Source organism: Balaenoptera musculus, chromosome 1 (assembly GCF_009873245.2).
Source record: "Balaenoptera musculus isolate JJ_BM4_2016_0621 chromosome 1, mBalMus1.pri.v3, whole genome shotgun sequence".
Taxonomy (NCBI): Eukaryota; Metazoa; Chordata; class Mammalia; order Artiodactyla; family Balaenopteridae; genus Balaenoptera; species Balaenoptera musculus.
Window position 1 is genome coordinate 141399765 of NC_045785.1, and position 18397 is coordinate 141418161.

The window sequence follows — 18397 nt, forward strand, 5'->3', positions numbered from 1 at the left end:
CCGCAACTAGAGAGGCCGCGATAGTGAGAGGCCCGCGCACCGCGATGAAGAGTGGACCCCGCTCGCCGCAGCTGGAGAAAGCCCTCGCACAGAAACGAAGACCCAACACAGCCAAAAATAAATAAAATAAAATTAATTAATTAAAAAAAAAAAAGGTGACATGAGCTAGTGACTAGACTCTAAGCTTCCTGAGGACAGGGTCACGGCTCTTTTGTTTATGGCTGTATCCTTAGTGCCAAGCATAGTGTTCCCATGGTTTATGATGAGAACTCCAAAATATTGGATAAGTGAATGGATAAATAAGCAAACTAAAGCAGTGGGCTAAAACCTCATTGCCAAAACATTTCAGAGAAAGAGCTAGTATTAAGATGATTCAGTGACCAAGTAGATTGGCAGTAAAAAGAGATTGTGAGAGAGTTGCTAAAAATTATTGAGATTTTGTTTTTAGCCTGGGTCTAGGAAGATGACGTTGCCATTACACGAAGAGGAAACAGATTTGGGGTGAGTCAGAGGGAATGATGAGTAAATTCACTTAAAAGTAGTTATTGAATGGATTATATCATCCAATAAAGTATGTTAAATTAGGTAAAAATAAAATAATTTCCTTCTACAATTATCTTTAAATCTTCAAACACACACACATGTTTATCTGCATTTGTGATGGGGGGTAGTATGTAGTTATATTTTTGAAAAATGCAACAAATATTTAATACCAACTTCTAATGAAATATTAAATATTTTAAACTTAAATTTCCAATGGTTTGTAAATAACTTTCTACTCTAATTTTGCTTTTGGCCTTCTGTAAAATTACATACCTATATCTATATCTATGTCTAGTCTATATACATCTATACACACAAACATAAAACTTATGTAGTAAAATAGATAATCTTTTTGCCTCTAGAAAGAAATGGTTAATTTTATTTGTTGATGATTTTGAAAAGATGTGCAAGTTCCCCATGCTAAGTATGAAAGCTTTATTCCTTATTTATGTATGTCAAGCTTGTGTCACTGTAGTAAATAGAATTTATGAAATCAGAGGGAACCACCAGCAGACATAATGCAAATATATTAGGGGTTAGACCATGGTATCTAATTTTCTGAAGACTTAACTTTGTGATCAGTTTGCTCATATATTAAGTACATAAAAGGTAACCAGAGCACTATGAGTATAAATGGTAGAAAGGAATACATGTGGCACTAGGAACTAGCCACAATGATGTGGAAGGAAAATCACAGATATTATGCAGGACAAACTGGTAGGATGTGTCAAAATCCTTAAAAATATGTATGACCCTTTAACCTAGTTACCCACCTCAGGAGATTTATTATAAGCAAATAATCCTGTGAACACAGAAACTTGCTAGGATTTTTAACCAATATTATTTTAAGGTACAGAAAAATTGGAAATAATATTAAATGCCCAATATCAATAAGAAGGCTTTAAAAATTGAGGTAAATCTAAACAATAGGAAACAATGGAGTTTCAAGTTGGACCCCCTCTGCTCAAATCCCAGACTCTGCTGAATATTATAGGGATACAAAGGTAGTTGAGAATTAACTTCTTCCATTAAGGAGCTCCCAGATCAACTAGTAAGGTTCAGACATAACCATAGTACACGTTCATGTGATAAGCTCCTTGGGAAAACTACACTGAGGTCCTGCAGGAGTTTGGAGATCAAAGGATCAGGGAAGGCAGCTTCCTCAAGCTGACTTCGAGGTATTCAGTAGAGTTCAGACATGTAGACGTGTAAGAGAAAGTCTTTTCAGGCTGAGTGAGCAGCCTGAGTAAAGGTATAGAGTTAGAAAGCCTAGCCATATATGTGGAGAACAGTGAGAAGTTTGCGATTGATGCTTGAATATTTCGTGGGCAGTAGTATCAAATGAGGCTCTGAATATCAGATCAGCCAGATTTTAGAGAGTCTGCAACACCAGTCTAAGATAAAAATTTGTATTTTATTTAGCTGATAGTGGAAGCCATTGAAAAATTTAGGAGATATTTTAGTTTTCGCTCTTAGGAGAAAGGAGTTTATTTATTGATGTAGCTAAAGAGTGTCATTACTAAATGGTTTTATTTATAAAGTAGTTTTAAGGTAAAAAGTTAAGAACACTCTAGGAAGATTGTGTGCATAATAACACCCCATTCGTCTTGGTTTTCACCCATTTTGGCTGTGTTGGGTCTTTGTTGCTGTGCACGGGCTTTCTCTAGTTGCGACGAGCGGGGGCTACACTTCATTGTGGTGCGCAGGCTTCTCATTGCGGTGGCTTCTCTTGTTGCAGAGCACGGCCTCTAGGCGCGCGGGCTTCAGTAGTTGTGGCACGCGGGCTCAGTAATTGTGGCTTGTAGGCTCTAGAGCGCAGGCTCAGTGGTAGTGGCGCACAGGCTTAGTAGCTCTGTGGCATGTGGGATCTTCCCAGACCAGGACTCGAACCAGTGTCCCCTGAATTGGCAGGCGGATTCTTAACCACTGTGCCACTGGGGAAGTCCCCACTTCTCAATATTTTAACCAGTTTTTTCAAAGCCCCTACTTCAATGCTTTGCATATAGTTGGTACTAGGTAGGCATTTGCTGATTTAATATTTAGCTTCTCAAACACAAAAGATTGCATATGATGTCAAATGCTTTTGTTAGCTAATACTATATTTCTGTTTTTAGGTATCCAGAATGCTACCAGGGGGACTTTTAGTTCTTGGAGTATTTATTATTACAACTTTAGAAATGGGAAATGAATTTCAAAATATCCTACATAGAGTAAGTCTGAAATATCAGGAATTCTTAAAGTTATATCTTAATTGATTATACTTGTATACAGTGATCCTAGGCATATTTAGATTAATTCTCTATGCTGGGATTATGTTGAAACAGCTTTTTCCACTCCATTGCTTGGTGTCTTGAGTGTAATACATGTCAGTATTTATATTTTCAACCAAAGCTACATATTTTTAAAATAGTCGTTATTTTAAAGATAATTTTTTACTATTGTGAAACAAGTTATAATGGTTTAACAATTTTTCTTGTGCAGTAGCAGTATTCTGCTAGACCTTCCATTTAGTTCCAAGTGATTGCTGTAATATGAAATTAATAGGTTTTGCAATTCTTCACCTCTTCAATTCTCTCAGGATCCTGAGAGTAAGACATAAAATAACGACAGTCAGATACTTATTCTTTATTTCTGGACCGAGTATCTATTATGAATCCCCTGCTTTTTGTTTAATTCCTATGTCAGTTATTTGGGTAACATGGTTTACAAGTAAATGTGAGGGTCCACAAGCTGTTTCCCCTTAAGCCCAAACCTAAAGCAAACTCTGTGCAGCCAGTTTTCATCTCTTTTAGTACTTAAGATCCAAATAAGCCTTCAAAAGTTATTTTCCACCCCAAGAGAGAAGGAGACCTCATTATCTTGAGAAGTGCAAAACCCCACAGAATCCCCCCAAACCTTTTTCTAGTAAAAAAGTGTACAGCTAAGAATCCAGGTGCTACAGATTCTTCCAGTTTTGTAACATTCTCTCCCATCAAATATCCCACCTTCAAACCTTTGATATTTGTACTTATGGAGGTAAGGGAAGAAAATGGTGATAATCCCTCCCCTGGCAAGTTATTCAACCTTCTGCCATTTTTACCATTTTAAATAAATGTACCTCTTTCACAATCGTTCATCCTATTTGGCATTTTGAAATGTAATCTATATCCATGTGTATTTGATAGCATTGGCTGTGCATCCTCTTGTGGTTGGGTTGAATGTGGGCTCAGTGCTAGAGAGATGCAGTAGATCCTCCTTCCTCTTGCTTTTTGTATCTCTTTCGTTCCTAAGAAGCATGTAAAATTTTAGAAATGCCCTATTTCAGAAATTGTAGCATTTTAATTATCTAACTTTGTTTCCATTGACCTGCACTGAGGGACAGTATATGAAGTAACCTTATAAAACTTGTCATTGTCTCCCATAAGGTCATTGCTAAGAACTTTGTTTGTTATATTACATAATATTGTCTTTGAAGAAATTTCTTTTGATATCATTATTAAGAAAGTTATGCCTCTTCTGATCAATTGTTTAGCTTCTGGACCGTGCGAATTAGGGAACTGATTGGGTTTCTCTGTGCACATTATTTTTAGAAAGCTTAGAGCCAAATTTATGAACCCTCTCCCCATATCAAGTATGCATTTTTATAATTCTTACATGTGGCATAGATTTTTGTCACTATTTCTGATGTTTTTTCACTTAGAATTTATGTTATTACTATATTTTATGTGCCCTTATGTATTACCTTACATCTTTTGTGACATTTAAATAAGAAATGCCAAATGGGTGACACGCTCCATTTTTATAGGTTAAAAATCACTTGTCACTTCTCATTCTACTTAAAGTCTTTATTCTGTACTTCACTTAAATGTTAGTTGCCCCAAATCATGTTCAGTTGATCGTTAATGACAGTGAATTATATTTTTTTATTTAATACCTAATTTTTGTATATCCCTAAACATGGAATCTAAATGGTTAATAATCAGTTTCACTCTTTCTTTTGAGAAAAAGGAAATTTAATGATAGCATCGTGGAATTTTAAAGCTAGATGGATGCTTAAGGATATTATAATTGTCTTTTTCTGCACTCTCTTTCTTATTTTATTTTGCATTCAGTTGATGTGTTTTCCTCTCTTTCAGCTAGTATTTGCTGTGGAAAAATCTATGAATAAAAAGAGACTGTGGAATTTCACAGACGAGGAGGTCTCAGAACGAGTGACACTTCACTTTTGCTCTTCTACAAAAAAGTATCTTTTATTTAGGTGTTTATGTTCTAAAGTATATGATACCAAAATAATGTTCCTGCAGGTTTTTTCCCCAAACATTTATTTAAGTCATCATTTAAAAAATAGGCTTAATTTGTACGTTTTTCTGTAAATAACACATAATTCGGACTGCCAATAATAATGGTAAGAATGGTTGTTAATCAGGTGTCAGGGTTGTAAAGAGTTTGAGAGAGGTGGCAAGGACTGGGCATTCTGAACTCTTCCCCAGCTCTCCACCCCTGTACGTTAAAATACACTAGGGCCCCTACAGAAAGGTACAGCTTAGGCAAAGTAATGCTTTTATTTTGTTTACCTCCAGTTCCTATAGATAAAATGTTCAATGCAAAGCACAGGTGCACCGAGCTGGTAATTTTTATATCTTTGGCCAAGATCAAGTGACACTAAAAGCCAATTATAGGGCCTTCTTGGCTTCTTTCCTCTACATATTACCAGGGCAAGTACCTCCCAAGCATGAGGCAGCCTCACCAAGGGAGTGAAGCAATGCAAGGGCCCAATAAATTAGGACCTGCAAAAAGACAAAATTCAAAAAGGGATCATTCCTGTAGAAGGTGGGCTGTTAACTCCTTTGGTATTTAACTAGAAAGTTTCATGTACAGACCCTTTGACCCAATAAACATTCCCAGGCTTGACTTCATTCAAAACAGCACTCCTATTTGTTAAAAAGGGTCTGTATTTGAGGACAGTTTTGTAAGAGCTATCATTCTGTTCATTGTGATTATCAGGATTTATAAACAGTAGGAAATAGTTTAAAGTACCACAAGTATTATAGTCAGAGGAATTTATATATATATAAGTATATGTATTTACACAAACATATACATACATATATATGTGTATACATATCTTTAAGTGTCATGCCATGAAGTGGTATGATTTTGTAAAAACTCTTGGATGCGTATACTTTATTTTTATTTTTTGACGGTTTATTTTCTTTTGATTATCAAGAATTGCTTTCTTATTTTTTATTTTTTTGGTTATTTCTATCCTTAATTAATAAAGAATATTTTGTCGAACTTATGATATCCACAATCCAAAGGTAAGAAAAACTGCTCCTTAAAGATTTTTCTGTGTTGCAAACTATTTTTAAATAAAATTCAATTTTTAGTTTTAATAATTTTCAGTGCTATCTCTTCCTATTAATGTCCACAACCACCTGTAGTTTTTTATTTTGAAATATGATTAATTTCGCTACAGACAAGGACAATTTATATATTTTTTTTATTGTTAAAATATTTTTGTTAAGCTGTCCCTACCTTGTTTATGTGTCTGGTATTATATTTGAGAGGCTAGCAGTAAAAGTGTCTAGACTTGTGGGAGCCACAGTGCCCAGTAAACAAGCTGTCTGTACTCAGCAGAATCCAGACTAACATTTTGCCAAGGTGTCTAAAAAGCAATGTGAGGGACTTCCCTGGTGGTCCAGTGGTTAAGACTCTATGCTTCTACTGCAGGGGGGCACGGGTTTGATCCCTGGTCTGGGAACTAAGATCCCACAGGCCATGCAGTGTGGCCAAAAAAAAAAAAAAAAAAAAAGAAGCAGTGTGAAAAAGTAATGCAGTATTCTGTTAGCAAGGATAGGACAGAAAGGAAAATGTCTGGCACTTAGTATTTGCTCAGTGATTATTTACTGTCCATCAGAAGCTTCAGAATTGACACTGTTGAAGCTACAGATGGGAACTACAGGACCAGAGGACTTGTCAGAATTTTAAGCAAGCCTTTCACTGGGCGAGGGAGTTGCCAAGATTGCCTGGGATATGCTGAAGAATACTGAACTTTTAATGCATGCTTTATTTTTATTTAGTTCTAACCTATTACCCTTTGATGAAGGAATTTGGCCAAATATATTAGATAACAGCTTGTATAAGTTACTGGGTTGTACATTTTATGATGTTTTATTGCTCCGTGTGTTTTACGTAAATCACATATTTTATGTTTTTCCCCCTTTGCTAAAGAGTTCTGCAAAACCAGCAGATTGGAAGTATCAAAATGGACTATCAGCTTCATGGCTTTCTTTAGAGTGTACAGTATATATTAATATTCATGTCCCACTGTCTACTACTTCTGTCAGCTATACTCTGGAGAAAAATACAAAGGTATCAGGGTAAAATGAATTTTCTTTAGTGATTGCTGAATAGATGATCTGCCTTTATTCTGGTTGTCTGTGCCATTCATTTTATAATCCTCAAAAATTGCATTCTAATTATAATAATATTGTTATGGGTAACTAATTTGTTGCTCTGCCCAGATTAAAAAATTAGAGGTGGGACATTGTTATCATACTAATGTATTTAGCATAATAAGTGCTCCATAAATATTTGTTAATTAACATGTAATTATGTACATTGTAAAATATAATTATGTAAGAAGATGTACTCTTTGGTCTTCTTGCTTTCTCTTCATCTTTAGTTTTTTAAAAAATTTATTTTATTGAAATATAGTTGATTTACAATGTTGTGTTAATTTCTACTGTACAGCAAAGTGATTCATATATTCTTTTTCATATTCTTTTCGATTATGGGTTATCACAGGATATTGAATATAGATTGAGAGTTTGGGAATAACAGATGCAAACTGTTACATATAGAATGGATAAACAACAAGGTCCTACTGTATAGCACAGGGAACTATCTTCATCTTTAGTTTTGCTTTCCACCTTCCAGTTCTTTTTTGTATTTCTGTACCATTTTGTTCATAACTTATTTCTCTTCTTTTTTCCTATTGAAGGAGGTAAATGGAGCTTGCTTATTTTTTCTTCTTTAATACTGCTTTATATATTTGTTTGAGGCTCTTTCTCTTTTCTCACTTTTTTTAAGATAACAGGAATTATTGAATTTTATTTGACTGTGGTTATTAAGTCTCCTAGGTCTGTGACATAAATGTTAGTTTGGGAAAAAGATTAGAAAAACTATTATTAAATATGGGTAAAGTGCCAAAAATTGGGGATACACTTTTTTGTTGTTTATGATATTGAATTTAAATGCCACATTGCTGATACTTAGGGATTTTTAATATTTCAGTATACTAGGTAGAAAAAAGTCGACTCGAGGGAGTTTGAGATGGCATTATATTTGAATGATATCCATGTTGTGTTTCTTTTAAGAATGGACTTATACATTGGGCCAAGCAAATAGAAAATAGTATTTATTTGATTAATGGACAAGTTAAAGATGAAGATTGTGACCTATTAGAAGGACAGGTGAGTTAAGAGAAAATCATCTTTCTTATGAAATTATTTGTGCTTAAGGAAAAATAAAAGATGACTTATCTTTAGTTCTTTAGGCCTTGCCTTCATGAAAACAATTCATCTACTTTTTATTTCTAAGGTCTTTTAAACTAAAGCGCAAATGTTTTTCTCAGAAAATGATACGAGATTATTTCTTAAATCATAGGAATTTTGAAACCTAAAGGAGAGAGCGTCATCTAAATAACATCTAATTTCTACAGTGTAAACTGCTTGCTTAAAACTAAAGTCATGTTCTGCCCTAATAACAGTTTAAAAACTAAATTTGGCCATTTTATAAGAGGGGTCTATATGGGCTTCTAAAATATCTTCGATTTGAAGAGGAACTTTGGTGATCTCTCCCTTTAGAGCAGGGATCAGTGAACTTAATGTAAAAAACCAAACAGTAAATATTTTAGGCTTTGCAGGCCATGTGTTCTGTCTTACAACTATTCAGCTCTGCTGTTGTAGCATGAAAGCAGCCATAGACAATATGTAAATGACTGATCTTGGTTGTGTTCCAGTAAAGCCTTATTTACGAAGACTGGTGGCAGTCTGAATTTGACCCATAGGCCATAGTTTGCCGATCCTTGCTTTAGGGGAATAAAAGTAGGAGATTAATGGTTTTTAAGAGTGCACGTTAATTGATGTAGACTACACAAAGTTACACATCTATAGAAAAAGCTAAAATAAGACAAATAATAAGACCTGTTTTCCCTCTGAGTTACTCAGTGTATGTCGGATAGTCCCTAAATTGTCTTTTATGTTCCACTCCAACCTCAACAATCTAATTTTTTAAATTTTTGTGTTGTTTCAGAAAAAATCTTCTAGAGGAAATACTCAAGCAGCTAATCATTCTTTTGATGTCAGAGTGCTAACACAGTTGGTAAATATTTTAACATACTCCTTATCTAAAATTAAAATACAGTATTTCTTAGAATAAGCTTAATGAAATTGTTTCTGTTTTTATGGTTATTGTTAGAGAGTCAAAGAATTTTAGAGACGTAAAGGACTATAAAAAATGTTCAGTTCTAAGAAAGTTATTCCCAAGATACATTATTTTAATAAAATCTATTTGGGTCTATTGTCTCAAGCCTATTAAAATTTTAACATCAAGTAGATAGCAATTAGGAAAAAATGTATATATGTATACATACACATATATATGTACACACATATACATGTGTATGGTATTTGGTGTTGTAAGTTTTATGAGCAAAGTTGCAATTCTTAACTTAAAAATAAGTGTGCACAGATGTGCCAAGAGTTGTTATATACCTAATTTGAAGCAGATTTATACCTCTGATTTGACAAAACCCACACAGTATTAGCAAGGTTTATGTTTTTAGATGGTTGTTTTAAATTACACATCTCTTTTCAGGAATTTAAAGTTGCATAATTATTCCTAAAAGTATGCATACTTTTGATTTTAATCCTGCTGGAAATTATCCTAGAGGCCAGATAGGGTATAAAGAACATCCATGTTTTTAGAAAACTTTTCATTTCAATATACTGAAAATGTTGAAACAGGGAAATACTACCAGGACTTATATATTTTTTTAACTGAATAAAATAGACTCAAAAGCAGTTTGTCATATGAGGATGCTTTAATTTCTTCTTTTCCTTTTCTGTGTTTAGCAATAGAACATTACTAAATTGTTGTTGGACTTACGCCACTAAACATTTCTCAGTTTCTCTTCTCAGTATCTTAAAAGTACTTTCAGTCTTTAGTTTTCCTCCTCCTTTTTGATTTTAGAAGTGTTCTTTATTTTAAGGCTATTCTTCTACCTATACGCTTTTTACTAGTTATGCTTATGTGACCTCTCGGTTTATTAAACAATTAAGTTAAAATTATTTTAGTTATAAAATTGCAGTTAGAAGATGTGTAGCGGGTGGGAATATAGAGAGAAGAGTAGAAGATAATATCATGAGATAATTTATTATAATTAATAGTATATGGTATCATATATTTTTGTCAATAATTCCACTGGTCAGCCAGCTGGAAACTTTAAAATGACCGATATATAATAAGTAGTCAATAAGTATTTGATGCCACTTTCCTCCCAGTCACCCTTCATCAAGTCTTGTTGATTTTTTCTTTGCAGCATAGCTCCTCTTTTATTTTCCTTATAGTCCCAGTGCCATTAGCCTTACAACATAATTATTTTACCTAGTTTATCACAAGTAACTCTTAACTAGTTTCTCTCCATCTATTCATTCTTGTCCAAAGTGATTCATTCTCCGAAATCCTGATACCTTTGTTTTTTATATCTATTGGAATATCTTCCGTATTTCTGATCTATCCTGTATATTACCTCAGATTATCCTTTCTGAATCACAGTTTGCATTCATTCACTGTTCATTTACTTACTAGTTTTTTTTTTCAGTTAGTATTTATTAAGTGTGTATAAGGGTTAGACACCGATTGTGTTACTTTCCTTGCTTAAAATTCCTTAATTGCTCTATATTGACTAGTTAGAAAAGTCTAATTCAAGGCTTTTCATGGCCTCAACATGCCTTTCCATTATTTTCTAACTTACTATTCTTTCTATGCCTTCAAAGTTCTGTGTGTTTCCCGAGCTGTCTGTCTTACCAGTGCCATTTTTTTCCCTTATCATCCAGACTGTCAAACTCCTATTCTATACATGAAGATCTAGCCCAAATGTTACCATTTCGGTAAGGTTTCATTTGGTCGCCATAACCAGAGGGGTCTTTCCTTTTCCAAAATATCATGTCAGCATCACAGAAGTTCCTCCACTTATGAATAGGTTAGATTCCCAAAGTAGCTAGTTTGTTCCTAAGTCCAAAGAAACCAAGGCGAGTTGACCTGTATAGAGCCCAGATACATTTCCACTGAAAAGGAGTGAAGCAGTCCTTTTATTCTTTAAAAGGTCTTCTCCTTGGTATGTGTGTGTGTGTGTGTGTGTGTGTGTGTGTGTGTGTGTATAGTCTTTTATATATATAGTCTAGTCCATTTGGAAAATAATGTTCTAATTTATGCATATATAATATATATGCTGTAAATGTGTTATATAATATGTATTGTAAATTAGATATTAAGTATGTAAAATAGAGCATTATTTTTCTATAGTAAAGTTCTGTTGAGTGGATGAGGGAAGCCCATTACTCCTCCTCTGCTCCACTTATTGATATATCAGTGATCTCCACAAGTATCATAAGAAGCTTATTCCAAATAGAGTATCAGCATCGTCACCCTTTTGCTTGGTTTGATGATTGACATTTTTGCATGGACCTGGAATCTTCTGGACTATTTATTTGGTCTGTGACAAATTTTTTACCAAGACCTTGACTGTGTTTAAGTTTAAATTCTTAAAAAAAATTTAGCCTTTGCCTGAATTACATTAGACGTTGACTATTCATGCTCTTTCAGTGGCTACATATTCAAGTCTTTTGATTTCTTCACCATTTGTCCTCATCACTTCCTGACTGTTTCTTACTGCCTAGGCACATGGTTAGTTAGCACTGGTCACGGGTTGTATGATTTGTTTCTGTTCTTCAGAATTGACCCTATTGTTGAATATTTATTTCAGGTACACTTAGAACATATATTTTTACCATGTCTATTTTTTTTTTTAATCATAATTTTTGGTTCCAGTGTGATTTTATGGGCCTCTAGTAGTACTTTCAAAGTTTCGATCCTCTCCTTGTTTTGGCACTTATTGAAATGATAAGGTTAAAAATGTCTGTGAAAAAGCTCAAAACCATGCATAAACTAACCCTACTTAGATTAAATAAGAATGGGTCTGTGAGGTGAAAATGACAATCACTGGTATCATTTTCTGGTGACAGGCATAGTTGACTTGCTTTTTTTCTGCTGTGAAGCTTATAACATTACCTTCAGTTTATAAAAGTTATGAGTTAAAAATGTATAAATAAATGAGTGTCTATATGTTGCTTGTAATTTTATCATATTTATCACATCCTGCTTTGTATTCCAGTTATTTTTGTGCAGATCTTGCATAGTGTACCTTCTCTTACTAGATCATATCTTCTTTTTACATCTTTTCATCTTAATAGTACTTATCTGCGTAATCTGCAAATAATGTATGTTTAATGAACGTATTGAATGAATATTGGTACTTTACATGGTTATATTAGTAAGAAAAAAATTAGATGTAGTGTATTTAATTTCAGAGTATGTTCAAAATACTCAGAAAATAACATGTAACTTATAAGGAGAAATATGAAGGCCTTTTAAAAATTTATGGGGAATATTTTCAGACACCTGGTCCAGTTAAAAATTCCTTCTTGCTTCATGAAATGACTCACATATATAATGTTTAAATGTTTCACATAATTAATAGTCATTGGCTATTAGAATCTAAACAGATTTTGTCTTTCAGCTTCTGAATTCAGACCACAGATCCACAGCCACAGTCCAGATCTGCAGTGGCTCTGTAAACCTTAAGGGTGCTGTGAAATGCAGAGCTTATGTTCATAGCAATAAACCCAAGGTTAAAGATGCTGTACAGGTAAAAAAAAAAAAAAAAAAAAAAAAAAAGGAATAACTGGTATATGAAAAACTGAAGCATGTTAACATAATTATTCAAAAATCTTAAAATTTTACCTTTTTTCAATCTCAAATTTCATAATTATTCATTTGATTTTAACTGATAAAAGTCCAGTCTGTTGGGCAGTCCAAATATACCGGTAATTGGTCCCAAGATTTTCATATGTAGAATGTCTATTTTTATACCTTTTTGAAGTGATTATACAAGTGTATTAAGTGTTCCACAGTTGTAACATATTAGAATATTTGAAATCATTTCTTCTGAGGGAAATTGAACTTTTTAAATAACAGGAAAAGTACACCTACAAAGAATTACTAGGTATTGTTCTATAATCAGTATAATTTAGAAATTTAAAAAATGATGACTGGCACTTTTGTCATAGTTATGCATTTTCTAATTTGGACCACTAGCATTATTTGTTCAGATGCAAAATTTTGTTCATTTATTTGGTTTAAATTTACTGTTTAGATGAAGTCTGGGTAAATTTGCTGTTAAACTGTTAATGTATAGATAAGCCTGTTACATAAATGGACAAATGGAATGACGTACTAGTTATTTTAGTGGACATGATTATACAGGGAAGTCATTTATGTGGGGGGTTTTGGTAATAAAATAATGCAAATTTAAAGAAATGGATTTTATTTCTTATTGTGGTTTGTTTTGGTTTTCCATAGGCCATGAAAAGAGATATATTGAATACAGTTGCTGATCGTTGTGAAATACTATTTGAGGATCTGCTTTTGAATGAGATTCCAGAAAAAAAAGTTATGAGTATAATATTTAGTACTTTTTTTGCATGTGTTCAATTAATATATTAGCATGTCAAGATATAATAGATAATATCATCTTTTTAACTGCATATATCTTTTTTAAAACAATGTGTCATCATTTACTTTTCTTATTGAATGAAAATTTTCAGTTGCCACCTAAAAAAAAGTTTTTGAACACCTTGTAATAGTAAATCTGTCAACATTTAATAATTTCAGGGAGGATTTAAAAAGAAAAATTTTGTGTGAATTTTTGACAGAATAGATAAGCTGTCTTACCTTTTTTTTTTATTTTTTTTTTTAGTTATTTCTGAGATATACATTTTAAAGAAATAACTAGAATTATGACTTATAAATTATACCGGAACATATAAGATTTTTAGAAATTTCATGTAATGTCTGAAACATTTATATTAACATATTTCCATACAAATAACCCAAAGAAAGTGTAGTATTAGTTTTTTTGTTTGTTTGGTTGGTTGGTTGGTTGGTTTTTTATACTACAGGTTCTTATTAGTCATCAATTTTATACACATCAGTGTATACATGTCAATCTCAATTGCCCAGTTCAGTACACCACCATCCCCACCCCGCCGCGGTTTTCCACCCTTGGTGTCCATACGTTTGTTCTCTACATCTGTGTCTCAACTTCTGCCCTGCAAACCGGTTCATCTGTACCATTTTTCTAAGTTCCACATACATGCGTTAATATATGATATTTCTTTTTCTCTTTCTGACTTACTTCACTCTGTATGACAGTCTCTAGATCCATCCGCGTCTCAACAAATGACTCAGTTTCGTTCCTTTTTATGGCTGAGTAATATTCCATTGTATATATGTACCACAACTTCTTTATCCATTCGTCTGTCGATGGGCATTTAGGTTGCTTCCATGACATGGCTATTGTAAATAGTGCTGCAGTGAACATTGGGGTGCATGTGTCTTTTGAATTATGGTTTTCTCTGGGTATATGCCCAGTAGTGGGATTGCTGGATCATATGGTAATTCTATTTTTAGTTTTTTAAGGAACCTCCATACTGTTCTCCATAGTGGCTGTATCAATTTACATTCCCACCAACAGTGCAAGAGGGTTCCCTTTTCTCCACACCCTCTCCAGCATTTGTTGTTTGTAGATTTTCTGATGATGCCCATTCTAACTGGTGTGAGGTGATACCTCATTGTACTTTTGATTTGCATTTCTTTAATAATTAGTGATGTTGAGCAGCTTTTCATGTGCTTCTTGGCCATCTGTATGTCTTCTTTGTAGAAATGTCTATTTAGGTCTTCTGCCCATTTTTGGATTGGGTTGTTTGTTTCTTTAATATTGAGCTGCATGAGCTGTTTATATATTTTGGAGATTAATCCTTTGCCCATTGATTTGTTTGCGAATATTTTCTCCCATTCTGAGGGTTGTCCTTTCGTCTTGTTTATGGTTTCCTTTGCTGTGCAAAAGCTTTTAAGTTTCATTAGGTCCCATTTGTTTATTTTTGTTTTTATTTCCATTACTCCAGGAGGTGGATCAAAAAAGATCTTGCTGTGATTTATGTCAAAGAGTGTTCTTCCTATGTTTTCCTCTAAGAGTTTTATAGTGTCCAGTCTTACATTTAGGTCTCGAATCCATTTTGAGTTTATTTTTGTGTATGGTGTTAGGGAGTGTTCTAATTTCATTCTTTTACGTGTAGCTGTCCAGTTTTCCCAGCACCACTTATTGAAGAGACTGTCTGTGTTACCATTTTAAAGCCATTAATTTATTAGTGTTGACCATTATATATAATAGAGTCTTTAATAGGTGTATATGCAATTGATCTTTCTTTTTCTTTCCAAGTTTTTTTTTTGTGTGTGTACTAGTTTATATACTTCTCATCTATTCTCTAACAGACTTTACTAGATTTAAAAAAGGCTGAGTCATGGTGTCTTAACCTTTTATAACTATTCCATCTTTTGAGAAACATGAACAATTTATACCTTTTCAGTAATTTGTATTAGAAAAAATTTTTTTTTTTTTTTTTTTGGCTGTGTTGGGTCTTCGGTTCGTGCGAGGGCTTTCTCTAGTTGCGGCAAGTGGGGACCACTGTTCATCGCGGTGCGGGGACCGCTCTTCATCGCGGTGCGCGGGCCTTTCACTATCGCGGCCCCTCCCGTTGCGGGGCACAGGCTCCAGACGCGCATGCTCAGTAGTTGTGGCTCACGGGCCCAGCCGCTCTGCAGCATGTGGGATCTTCCCAGACCAGGGCTCGAACCCGTGTCCCCTGCATTAGCAGGCAGACTCTCAACCACTGCGCCACCAGGGAAGCCCAGAAAAAATTTTTTTTACTCAAAAAAAAATTATAATATTGAGTATGCTTTTTTTTAAATTTATTTTTATTTATTTATTTGTTTATTTATTTTTGGCTGTGTTGGGTCTTCATTTCTGTGTGAGGGCTTTCTCTAGTTGTGGCAAGTGGGGCCCACTCTTCATCGCGGTGCGCGGGCCTCTCACTATCGTGGCCTCTCTTGTTGCGGAGCACAGGCTTCAGACGCGCAGGCTCAGTAGTTGTGGCTCACGGGCCCATTTGCTCCGTGGCATGTGGGATCTTCCCAGACCAGGGTTCGAACCCATGTCCCCTGCGTTGGCAGGCAGACTCTCAACCACTGCGCCACCAGGGAAGCCCTGAGTATGCTTTTTGAAGCTACACATTTATCTGCCTTTCTACTATTCAGGTGGATTTGCAATTCACGGTTGAATATGTACTAATTGAAACATACATATTAGCTTGTTAAGGGAATATGTTTATTTTTATAGGAGAAAAGCATAGCTCCTGTGTATAACTAACTTCTTTTAGTTATAATAGCCAGTATATCAGGTTTGGTGGACTGATTATAATCTTTTTTCTATTCCTAGTATGATAGATACCTGGAATTTCCAGATTTAACATCTGTCTTTCATGTACTTCACAAATAACCCTGAAGTTATTATTAGTGGAATAACCCATCCACTAATAATGTATAGTTTTGCTGAGACATGAATTTGAATTTTACATGCAGCAATTGGGTTGAGAGTTTTGTTTTGGGAAGTATGTAAAACCTGGTCACTTAGCCACCCAATTAGTCTAGCAGTCTCATCTCTGTGGCTTTCTTTTTGCTACTTGACTTTGTGTGTGTGATAACTCATGGTATTAAACACTACTTCACTTTCTGAGTAACAGTATGTGTTACAACTGAACTGTGAATTTGAGGATTTTCTGGGACATGGGGATATATCCACCAATAATGCCAAAGATCTGCCTTATCACACACATTAGTTAAGTATTCCTTTCCATTACAAATACTTCATAAAAAGGGTATCAAATGACTGCTCTAGTATTCTATTAAGTGAGTTAGTATTTTGAAATTTTTGCTGATGTCCAATCAGTAAAATTAATTACTTCTAATAGCAGTTGTTTATACATTAAATTTGATATATTAGAAGTTAATGTTATCATCCAATCTTACATTTTTACAAAATGAAAGAATATTTTCACTGATAATTGAGTAGCCTTTGAGCTTGTGGGAAGAGAGAATAGGCAGTGTAGTTTGGTGGAAAGAGCAAAGACTGAAGTTCTTGGGTTCTGTGTCTACTCTAACACTACTGGAGTGACTTCAGGCGAATAATTTAGCCTGTCTAAGCATCCACTGTCTTATGTGAAAAACAGGGATTATAGTAGCTATTTTTCGAGCCTGTGAGATGAAAGAAGATGATGTTTTTAAAGTCCCTAATACAGGTTGGTAGGCCAAGCCCTCATCAAGTAGTAGTGACTATTAAGTTGGAGGTACTGAAGGAAGAGAATTATTTAATGATGGTTGTATTTAAACTTTCTTAACTTTAAGTTTTGTGCAATGTAGCCTTATATTTCAAAAATGAACCAAGTATAAGTATACATTTTTTGAACTGTAGTAAGAGGATAATTATTCCAGCAACATGTTAGTAGATTTTAAGATATCAAGATAAAAAAATATATTGCAAGTATAGTAATACGAACATGTAAATTTTGAAGTTGAGTATATATACACCCAATTGTTAGATCTTAAATTTAGTCCTCATTTTACTTAGCTTATCTTTCTTTTTTTTTTTTTTTTTTAAAGGAAGAAATGACTGTCTTTATTCTCAGGTGACATGATTGTGTACACACAAAATCCAAAAGAATCTTTAAAAATAAAACTACTAGGACTAATAAGTGAATTTACCAAGGTCCCAGAATATAAGGTCAATATATATAACTCAATTATATTTCTCTATAGTAAGAAAAAACTGGAAATTTTTTAAAAATTAAATACCATTTATAATAGCATTCAAATAACCATAAAATACTTAGAGATAAATCTAACAAAATATATATAAGATCTATGTACTGAAAACTACAAAACACTGCCAAGACAAATTAGAAAAGACCTAATAATTGGAGAAAGATGCCATGCTCATGGATTGGAAGACTCAATGTTATTAAGACGTCAACTTTTTCCTAATTGATCTATAGATTCAACATAATGCAGGTCAAAATCCCAGCAGGACATTTTTTTTTTTATTCCCTATTCATCATTTTACTGGAAGTCCTTGGTAGTGCAATAAGGAAACAAAATATATACAGATAGGGAAGGAAAAAATAAAACTTTTCAGATAACATGATTGTCTATCTAGAAAAGTCACAAAAAGGATACGAAAAACTCTTTAACTAATAAGTGATCTAGCAAGTTCACAGCGTACAAGGTAATTTATAAAAGTCAGTGTTTTCCTATATATGGAAATGAACAATTGGAATTTGCAATGAATAAATAACATATACAATACAATAGGGCCCCGAAAATGAAACACTTATGTATAAATCTAATAAATATACATAGAAATTGTATATGGAAAACTATAAAACTCTGATGTAAGAAATCAAAGATCTAAATGAATGGATAGATAGTTCTTGTTCATGGATTGAGAGACTCAATATAGTTAAGATGTCAATTCTTTCCTACTTGATCATAGATTCAATGAAATTCCTATCGAAATCTCAGCAAGTTACTTTATGGATATCAACTAAATGATTCTAAAGTTTGTATGAAGGGGCACAAG

The 18397-nt window shown here is 33.8% G+C and overlaps 1 protein-coding gene across 2 annotated transcripts in view; it reads left to right on the plus strand.

The window, feature by feature from the left end:
- ODR4 (odr-4 GPCR localization factor homolog) overlaps nucleotides 1-18397 on the plus strand; it is a 42855-nt gene that overhangs the window by 9801 nt on the left and 14657 nt on the right. Inside the window, exons 4-11 of one of the 2 annotated variants that reach the window (XM_036869693.1) lie at nucleotides 2658-2753; nucleotides 4635-4765; nucleotides 5804-5840; nucleotides 6754-6894; nucleotides 7902-7997; nucleotides 8839-8907; nucleotides 12386-12514; nucleotides 13228-13318. In XM_036869693.1, the coding sequence (XP_036725588.1) occupies nucleotides 2658-2753; nucleotides 4635-4765; nucleotides 5804-5840; nucleotides 6754-6894; nucleotides 7902-7997; nucleotides 8839-8907; nucleotides 12386-12514; nucleotides 13228-13318 (790 nt within the window). The remainder of the gene's footprint in view (nucleotides 1-2657; nucleotides 2754-4634; nucleotides 4766-5803; nucleotides 5841-6753; nucleotides 6895-7901; nucleotides 7998-8838; nucleotides 8908-12385; nucleotides 12515-13227; nucleotides 13319-18397) is intronic. The other variant, XM_036869701.1, reaches the window with a different exon arrangement.